The sequence below is a fragment of the Cynoglossus semilaevis genome, chromosome 2, assembly GCF_000523025.1.
Source record: "Cynoglossus semilaevis isolate Cse_v1.0 chromosome 2, Cse_v1.0, whole genome shotgun sequence".
NCBI lineage: Eukaryota > Metazoa > Chordata > Actinopteri > Pleuronectiformes > Cynoglossidae > Cynoglossus > Cynoglossus semilaevis.
Genome location: NC_024308.1, coordinates 2,265,865 through 2,274,687, shown reverse-complemented (window position 1 = coordinate 2,274,687; position 8,823 = coordinate 2,265,865). Strand labels below are relative to the sequence as shown.

The following is an 8,823-nucleotide window of genomic DNA, read 5'->3' as shown; positions in this document are numbered from 1 at the left end:
TAAGAACTGCGTTGTACTGTATATGTGACAGCAAAGAGGCTGAAATGACTTACCTGAGTGGTGGGTGCACTTCACCAACCACTACCTCTCTTTAATGAGAGACTATCTACTAAAGGGACATTTTATGACTTTGATGATTGGAAATTAGACAAGTATTTTGCATTAAACCCTGACACCTCGAAAGTTATGTCTCTATTAGCGTGCCGCAGATGAAAGCACCGAGAGCTCAGGTTTGCCCACGGCTGCTTATTAAAGAGAGAACTAACTTCATTACGCCGTGCTCTATTCTCCTCTTAATGACTGCAAATCACTATTGGCACAAGGGGGGAAAAAAAGAGTGAATTTCAATATTGCAGAGTAAAAAGCAGATCAGTTTTGGCATCATGGGAACGACACTGAGGAGTGCGTTGCCAGCCCATCTGCTTGTCATTGAGTAAAAGGAGTGACTGCCAGCAGCTCGCTAAATCTGAAATCAAGAGGGATGATAACAGGTGCGTCTTTTGTGCTAGTTTAGTCCGCCGGCTATCCACTCTCTCGACGAGGGGCTTTATACTTAATATGAGAAATATTTGCAATCAATTCGAGTGACCCATAAAATGAAATTTCACCCAAGAAACAGAATTAAAAGATCATTCGTGAAAGTATCGCAGCATTTATAGCTGGTTCTTATTTATTTCAACCAATGAAATAAACACAATAAACAGACAAAACTTACACAATTAGGAACGAGAATATGGTCAATCAGTGAATCCAGTTCTGTCTTATCTTACACAATTAGGAACGAGAATGTGGTCAATCAGTGAATCCAGTTCTGTCTGTCAAAGATTGGGGTGGGCCATTTGTGACTGATGTAATAATAACTTGAACATCATTTATCTAAACTGTGACAACAGTATTCTGTTGCAACATTAAAGTTAGCAGAGGATGGTTTCGATCCATCGACCTCTGGGTTATGGGCCCAGCACGCTTCCGCTGCGCCACTCTGCTGGTCTGTTTCCAAATCTGCTCTTATAAATTTGTCACAAAACCCATATATCCAGATTCTCTGAGGAAAGAGATTATAGTTGTTATGTTTTCACTTGTTACAAAAACCAAAATTGCTATTGACATTTCAAAGAGTTCCAAGCAATAATACATCTAGCTCAGTTCTGCAGGCTGCTAACACCAGCCCCCTAATACAGTCGAAGGGAGGCTGCTGCTAATTAAAAAATATTTGGTTGACGCCTTGATTGTGTAGGCGTGTGTGCTCGCCTGAGGCGCGTTTAAAATAAAATGGACCCTCAGAGATAACCCCGGATCAAAACATTCATCAGGTTCTGGTAAATTAAAAAACATACCATTACATTTTACTTGTATTTATATTGTACTAGTCAGAATACTGCAAATGGTCTCTTTTGTTTTTACTGCAAAATCTAAGCAGATATCCTGCTCTTTAACGACCAAAAATGAACTTTCTTCAACAAACGGTTGTTGCAAATTGGTTTTCACTCAGACGACTGGATCAATAAATGCTGTAATAATGATCAAACTGTATAAAAAAATCAGAATCATCGTTGTCGTTATCAAGCTGGGATTCTAATCTATCAGAGTGTAAAACTGATTGGTTTTGTCTCACGCTGTGCGTCTTGTAACCCTGAATATTGAAGCGCGTGATGCATTAAAATATATCCTGATTATCACGTTAACATAAAATAATAAAAATATGTTATTAGTTAGACCATCCAGAGCAGACATTAACTTGATTTGTTGTACAAAAGTAATTAGTACAACGTGACAGTTGGTGAAATCTACTGTGGATAAATCTAGGCCAGAAACATGAAAAGGAATTCTCAGTTCTGAGTGCTGGGTTTTGTATGACACGTGAACAAAGATGGCTGCAGTACCGGGCCTGGCCACACGAGGGAACCAAAGCCTATCAAACGTAAGTTTGATTAAATATTTGAAATAGAGTGGTTATCTAACAAGGTGTTATTGACGCACGTTTAAATGAGCTAAATTTAACGACTATTTACGTGTGTAGTAGATGCGTTATATATGAATATAAATGTTTAATAAGAAATTATTATTATTATTCGTAATCGAAACTCTAATGTTAAGACCATTACCTTTTCACATATTATAGTTAAGGGTTCAAGGCAACCAAAACTGAGAAGAAAAACAGTGAAGTTCATCGTTAATAGTAAAAATGCAAGATCCAATACCATGTGACGGAAGACTCGGCAACAAGCATTGGTGGTTCAGTGGTAGAATTCTCGCCTGCCACGCGGGAGGCCCGGGTTCGATTCCCGGCCAATGCAACATTCTTTTTTATTTATTTTTTTAGGTTTAAAACCAACAACTAATGCTTATTTGAAGGTTGATCAACAAGCGTTAGTGATTTTCCTTTTCTGTTTTTTTAAATATGCTTCCAACGACCTGATGCTTGTTAGAAGACAGTTCATCAAGCATTGGTGGTTCAGTGGTAGAATTCTCGCCTGCCACGCGGGAGGCCCGGGTTCGATTCCCGGCCAATGCATAGTTACTTTTTGTTTATTAAATCTATCAAAACAAAGACAAACATTAAATCAACAACGAATGGTTGGTGGAACACCAACTATCAAGCATTGGTGGTTCAGTGGTAGAATTCTCGCCTGCCACGCGGGAGGCCCGGGTTCGATTCCCGGCCAATGCAAAGTTACTTTTTGTTTATTTGTTTATTTAATCTATCAAAACAAAGACAAACATTAAATCAACAACGAATGGTTGGTGGAACACCAACTATCAAGCATTGGTGGTTCAGTGGTAGAATTCTCGCCTGCCACGCGGGAGGCCCGGGTTCGATTCCCGGCCAATGCATAGTTACTTTTTGTTTATTAAATCTATCAAAACAAAGACAAACATTAAATCAACAACGAATGGTTGGTGGAACACCAACTATCAAGCATTGGTGGTTCAGTGGTAGAATTCTCGCCTGCCACGCGGGAGGCCCGGGTTCGATTCCCGGCCAATGCAAAGTTACTTTTTGTTTATTTGTTTATTTAATCTATCAAAACAAAGACAAACATTAAATCAACAACGAATGGTTGGTGGAAAAATTACTATCAAGCATTGGTGGTTCAGTGGTAGACTTCACTCCTGCCCCGCGGTAGGCCCTGGTTCGATTCCCGGCCCAAGCAACAACCTTTTTAAGGTATTTATTTTTAATCTATCAAAACAAAGACAAACATTAAATCAACAACAAATGGTTGGTGGAAAAATTACTATCAAGCATTGGTGGTTCAGTGGTAGAATTCGCGCCTGCCACGCGGGAGGCCCGGGGTCGATTCCCGGCCAATGCAACAACCTTTTTAAGTTATTTATTTTTAATCTATCAAAACAAAGATTAAGCGAACATAACAATGTAAAACACTGCACCACAGCTGTGTGTCTTAGTGGGGTCGACACCAAGGATGGAGCCGTCCTCGCCTTACGACTCCTGTGACTCATGAAAAGCATTACGACGTAGAAAGTGAATTCATGACCGACTATAAGAAGACAATTCTCCACGTGGGGAGAGTTGTGTCTCGGTAGCTCCTCCCTTTAAGGTGGTCGACTCTCTTGCGTTTGATTCCAGTCACCTGTTCAGTCGATGCGATAACGATTATTCATTAAAGTACATCGCGATGTGAGCTTTTTCTTTGATACACATGGAGGAACTTACACAGAGAGCTGACGACCATCCCGGACTTTCGTCCTTTGTCTCTTTCTTCTCTCGCACATTTACTGACTGTGTGGATTCGTTCAACACCTGTTTCTCCTCTGATGCAGACAAACGCTGCGTCCTCCTCGGTCTGTGCCTCTCATCGGTGGCCGCTCTTCTGCTGTCATGTTTAGTGTAAGAAGTTGTTGTTGTTTTTTTAACTGCAGCATCCGAGTTTGATCCTTTTCTGTAAACCTAACTCCTCGATGCATTTTTGCGTTCTTTAAGCCTAATGCAGTGGAGATGCCGGAGTGGAGGAACTCCAGGAGAAAGCTGCGTGTTCTCCTACTGCTTCCTCGGTGACCTGTGCAGCACCGTTGGTGCCATTTTGTCGAAACAACTTTATATGCAAGTAAGGTTAACTCTCTTTACTTTCCATTTGCACTGTGCACGTTTAACTGTTCCAGGTATTACATTTTTGTAATATTTATTTTGCGCCCCCTGTAGGTTTTGATGGGCGTTATTGCGGGTGTTTTGGATGCTGTCAATGTCTTGTCCTGCTACTTTTCAGTTTGCCGGAACTCAAAGAAAAGTAAGTTAAGAGCTTTGTTGATTTTATTTTCTATTAAACCTCACTATATATATGTGTATATATGTATGTATATGTATATGGATATGTGTATATGTATATATGTATATATGTATAATTTAATATTTTAATATCTTATTTTCTATTAAACCTTACTATATATATTATAATATTAAATATTAAATTAAAAAATATATTATACATCACAGCTCCCAGGACTGTTGTCAAAGTCAGTTGGTTTATCAGGGAACTCGTACAGATAGGCAAACAAATGCACACAGCTGTGCTGATAGTGAATGAATAATAATCCCTCACTGTCTCGTGCGTCTCCTCGTCTGCTTCTGTTCTACGACAGCACTGAGGGTGAGAATGATGAGGAGGCGCAGGAGACAGCACCTCCTTGCAGTGTGTGTACTGATGGTGGTCGCAGGTGGGTTTTTGAAATCTTTGGTCAAACCATCAGACACCCTTCACAGTGGACGGCGACTGCTCTATGCTGCTCTACAAGTAAGAACGCACGAACACTGTGATGAAACTGTTGTCGAAGTCAGTATTATAATAAATGACAAATAAAAGGATAAAATATGAAGGTGTTTTATTCTCACTTTAGTCAAATAAGACACTCTACTCTCCTAGTTGTTGGTTTTATTCCATACAGTATTCTAACATTACTTTATTATCTCACATTCCTAGGACCAAACTGAAGTGCTGGGTTACGTTCTTGGCCTGATCTCGTTTGTCATCGTCTGCACCGCCAGGTTCCCTGCCCTCTGCAGAACTGAAGTAACAATTCAGAAATCTGTGTTTTAGTCCATTTTTGTTCAATCCTTGTCGTAGCAGTAGTTATCGTATTTATTGACCACGTTTCAGGGGGAGAAGTTGACCAAGGCCGACTGCATCTCCAGGCTGCTTTGCTCACTGGCTGGTTCCCTCTATTCTGCTGCAATCCTCCTCTATGACACTCCACAGAGTGGATTTCTTCTGAGAGTCATGCCATGGCTGTTGTCGGCAATATGTTCTAGCATCCTGGATGTTCTTGTATCCTTTTCCTGGTCCTCTTATTTTGAAACGGCTTTGGAAAAAATCTAAAAAGAAATTCTCCATTTACCACCAAGGAACATACAATAGATTGCTTCACATTCGTAGCTTCAGGTTTCACTCTGGAATGACACGTTGACTTTTTATCCAAAAACCCATCAGATTGTAGTCTTCCACTTCTGCAGGAGAGAAACCAGGCAGGAACCTGTGAGATTTTCCTCGGACACACGGAGACTTTTAGGCAGCTGTGACGTTCCTGCCGTGGATAATTATTTCATGAACATCACGAAAGGAAAAGGAAAGTCTAGAGCTGAAACAAAGGCACGTCTTTATTATTTTTGATCTCCTGTTTTAACAAGCACTATGTTAACTTTTTTTTTTTTTGGTTCTGCATAGGAAAAAAAGTTGGCTAAAATGACTGAAATGGGCCAATACATAGACGTCACTCTACACCCTGTAAGGAAAGGATTTGACTTTGCTCTTGTTTTTGTTGAAATGTTTCTATATGATCTTTATTTGAGTGTGATTTTGGCAGTATTTAAATAACGGAGAAAAACTGGTGTTATTCATAGGTATGCTGTCTACACGAGGTGTCCTTGTCCCAGGAGGAGGCGGAGGACAAGCCCCGTGATGGGACAACATCAGTGATGACAGTTAACAACTCCTACTATTCAGATCTCTCCAGCGACTCTTCCTCAGTCAGTACAGATCTAGAGGTGGGACATACTGATCATGTACAACTGTTTGTTTTTAAACTAGAAGAATACAACGATATTTATTTTCCAAGTAATATAATCTAAAATGTTGTTGTATATGATCGTCGAATTTCATGGCGCTTCTATTACACGATCTGGATCGATGACACACATTTTTCAGACACTGCTATGAAGTGCGTTTTAGTAGTTCTCATTTTATACCACTAGGTGTATGTAAGGCTCATCATGTCTGCGGCCAATATCGAAAACCGTAGTGATATTGTCAACACTTATACATGCTATTACTCAGCAGGTTGAAGCCTAGCTTGAGAAGCTGAACTCATCATGTCTGCGGCCAATATTGAAAACCGTAGCGATATTGTCAACACTTATACGTGCTATTATTTTATTACAAATCAAACAAAGTAACAGTATATGTTTTTGGCCTTTTGGATAAATAGTCTATATAATATTTGAATATATATTTCCCCAGCTGGTGTTTGTCTTTGCCCCAGTTTGTAGAGAGACAGATATTGAATCCAGTTTTATGCCATTCTTATTTGCAGCACAGTTATTTCTCGTGTTTGGAGCTTATGGTGTAGGTTGTCACTTAAAGACACTGTTTTTTTATGTAAGAGTGTTTAAAACAGAGAGAGATGCTGTTTGTGAGCAGCATTGATTACATTTTAACTTTCTTTGTGCCGATGGTTGAAGCAGAAGTTAAATATTGGCTTCTTGGTCAAACATGGCCAGAGATTAACGACTCCCATGCTTTCTTTTTTTCCTCTTCTGTGACAATGGGAGCTCTGCAGAGGAGTACAATAACAGCATTTTTCCTTCTTAGGCCCCAACACTCGCAGCCTGAAAAACTTTCTGCTGTACCAAAAAAAAAAAAAATCCAGCAAAGGAGGGTGTCGTTTACCATGAAACAAAAGAAAATGGTGTGAGCACGAACAAACAGAGTTCTGTGTTGTTGAGCCAACAGGAAAAAGCAGAGGTTGTGAATGCCCTGCGCAAAGCCTGTAGGTCTGGGAAATGAGTGAACTTTCAGTACCTGCAGAGCAGCCAGTAATGTGAGGATTTACAGTGAGGAATGTTAGCCTTCAGGGTGAATTAATATAAACTTCTCACTGTAAAAATACATATGTAAACTTGTTCTTCATAAGACTTTGCTAACATGGAACGGCACTGTAAAACAAAGGACAAGAAAAGAAGATTCAGATTCAGTAAACTTGATTGAAACTTAGAGCCACATATTGACCTGACTTTGTCATCAGAGCCAAGGCTTAACCAGAGCTGTCTAATCCTGATACCAGTTTATTGTCCTTTATTCAATTTATATAAAACCAAATATACCACACTTTCTGCCTTTTTGTCCCGGTCATTAACTTTAACACCAACAAAACAAGTAAACTACTCTCATCAGAACTGAAACATAACAACATCATAACAATGAAAACAGCCGTAGATCACACCCTTCCTGGAAACTCTTAGACTTGTTTCATTATTCAACAACATGAAGTAAAAGTGAATTTTTTTCAAAATTCCTCAATTATTACTTTTTATTACGAAGATGCCAAACAAAGAAGTTACTGAACAGCTTTAATTACTTTCTGCTTTTTTTATTTTTTTCTGCTGTGGTAAGATGTGGGATGGGGGGCATTGGGGTGACAGATGGTTACAATGAGTGGAAGAATTGTTTCAGATTGCCTTATGGCCCAATTGTTCTACAGCAAAGGACCTCTGATTACAGAGCAAGACTGGGTTGGCCCTCGCTGCCTAGGAAGTAGTGAAATGTGTTGCCTTGTCTGTGCGACGGCAGTGCCGCAGTACACTCTGCTATTTTAGGAAATGTTTATACTCTGTTGTATAATGGCTCCAGGCCTGGAATTTAACTGTGTGATCGCTGCTAAACATTTCAAATGCAATGAGGACTGGATTAGTTGCTACGTTAATGTAAAGGACATTGTGGTTCAGGTACAGCAGGAACACTGGTGCGGAGAGAACTTCATCAGCACAAAGAAGGAATCTGAGTGTGTCTGTTACAACAAACATACTGTAACACAAAGATAAGGATAAACTACGTAAGAAATGGTTAAGTGTATGAGGATAAATGGGTAGAATGACTTTAAAGTTAAGTTGATTTCAAGTGTTTTTTTTTTCTAGTGGGATTTCGAAGAAGCCAACGGTAAATGGAGAGAACTAAGCACAACAACACGGGGGGAATTTGTTCCACATCAGGCAGCGTCTAATCCTGGAGACATGTGACACATGTGCCTGTATGAAAAGTACCAGAAACACGTATTGGTCACTAATGTAAAAGGCAATAAAATCTGAAAAGATTAACCTTTAATTTGTCTGTTTTTATAGTTGATTTAAACATGTTTGAATCAATTTTGGGTGAAATCAGCCTCTGTCCTTTTCCCTGTAAGTAAAGGTTCATGTAAATCACCAAGTTACTGTTATTTGTTTTGCAATTTTTAAATATTTCAACTTTTTGAAAGAAGAGCTAATATATCTTTGCACTTTCACATTTGAAAACCTTCACAATAATATATCGCGGAGAAGACCCTTAATAATAAATATTGGTCTCCTGTGGTCCTCCAAGGTCACTGGGGTGTATCCTGTATTTTTGTAGTCAAGCTACTTTATCAGGGCTGGACTGGGAAAAGGGCCGACACTGAAGATAAGCACCAGACCAGCCGACCAGATCTCATCCGTCCTCTCAATCACCTGCATGACCTCTGTCCGTGTAACTGCTCTGGGACTTCACAGGATGACGCTGGAGCAAATAACAAGGCTTTTGGACTAGAGAGACTTCCTACGGCCTGATAATTAAACAA

At 39.7% G+C, this 8,823-nt stretch overlaps 1 protein-coding gene and 6 non-coding genes across 9 annotated transcripts; all 7 read left to right on the top strand.

The window, feature by feature from the left end:
* Window positions 1-2,226: 2,226 nt before the first annotated feature.
* On the top strand, window positions 2,227-2,297 carry trnag-gcc (transfer RNA glycine (anticodon GCC)). Its single transcript has one exon. It is a non-coding gene; the product is annotated as a tRNA-Gly (tRNA).
* Window positions 2,298-2,444: 147 nt separating this feature from the next.
* trnag-gcc (transfer RNA glycine (anticodon GCC)) lies at window positions 2,445-2,515 on the top strand. The gene has a single exon. It is a non-coding gene; the product is annotated as a tRNA-Gly (tRNA).
* Window positions 2,516-2,600: 85 nt separating this feature from the next.
* On the top strand, window positions 2,601-2,671 carry trnag-gcc (transfer RNA glycine (anticodon GCC)). The gene has a single exon. It is a non-coding gene; the product is annotated as a tRNA-Gly (tRNA).
* Window positions 2,672-2,764: 93 nt separating this feature from the next.
* On the top strand, window positions 2,765-2,835 carry trnag-gcc (transfer RNA glycine (anticodon GCC)). The gene has a single exon. It is a non-coding gene; the product is annotated as a tRNA-Gly (tRNA).
* An 85-nt stretch (window positions 2,836-2,920) lies between these two features.
* trnag-gcc (transfer RNA glycine (anticodon GCC)) lies at window positions 2,921-2,991 on the top strand. The gene has a single exon. It is a non-coding gene; the product is annotated as a tRNA-Gly (tRNA).
* Window positions 2,992-3,246: 255 nt separating this feature from the next.
* trnag-gcc (transfer RNA glycine (anticodon GCC)) lies at window positions 3,247-3,317 on the top strand. The gene has a single exon. It is a non-coding gene; the product is annotated as a tRNA-Gly (tRNA).
* Window positions 3,318-3,542: 225 nt separating this feature from the next.
* On the top strand, window positions 3,543-8,429 carry tmem44 (transmembrane protein 44). Of its 3 annotated transcripts, none has more exons than XM_008330758.2 (11): window positions 3,543-3,853; window positions 3,947-4,070; window positions 4,166-4,250; window positions 4,603-4,754; window positions 4,941-5,030; window positions 5,118-5,285; window positions 5,448-5,606; window positions 5,682-5,741; window positions 5,858-6,001; window positions 7,958-8,064; window positions 8,147-8,429. In XM_008330758.2, the coding sequence occupies exons 1-10, from the start codon at window positions 3,666-3,668 to the stop codon at window positions 8,051-8,053; spliced, it is 1,266 nt and encodes a 421-aa protein (XP_008328980.1). In that variant the 5' UTR covers window positions 3,543-3,665; the 3' UTR covers window positions 8,054-8,064; window positions 8,147-8,429. The 3 variants fall into 3 exon arrangements, with proteins under 3 accessions (XP_008328980.1, XP_024910041.1, XP_008328971.1); XM_025054273.1 differs by having other exon boundaries at window positions 7,943-8,064; XM_008330749.3 differs by lacking the exon at window positions 7,958-8,064 and having other exon boundaries at window positions 8,147-8,333.
* The last annotated feature ends 394 nt before the right edge of the window (window positions 8,430-8,823 follow it).

Bases quoted from the DNA above. Each gene is read 5' to 3' on its own strand.
- tmem44 (XM_025054273.1), top strand. From the start codon at position 3,666: ATGGAGGAACTTACACAGAGAGCTGACGACCATCCCGGACTTTCGTCC. The intron at 3,854-3,946 runs GTAAGAAGTTGT...GCGTTCTTTAAG, and splicing joins CTTCTGCTGTCATGTTTAGT to CCTAATGCAGTGGAGATGCC. The intron at 5,742-5,857 runs GTAAGGAAAGGA...TGTTATTCATAG, and splicing joins TAGACGTCACTCTACACCCT to GTATGCTGTCTACACGAGGT.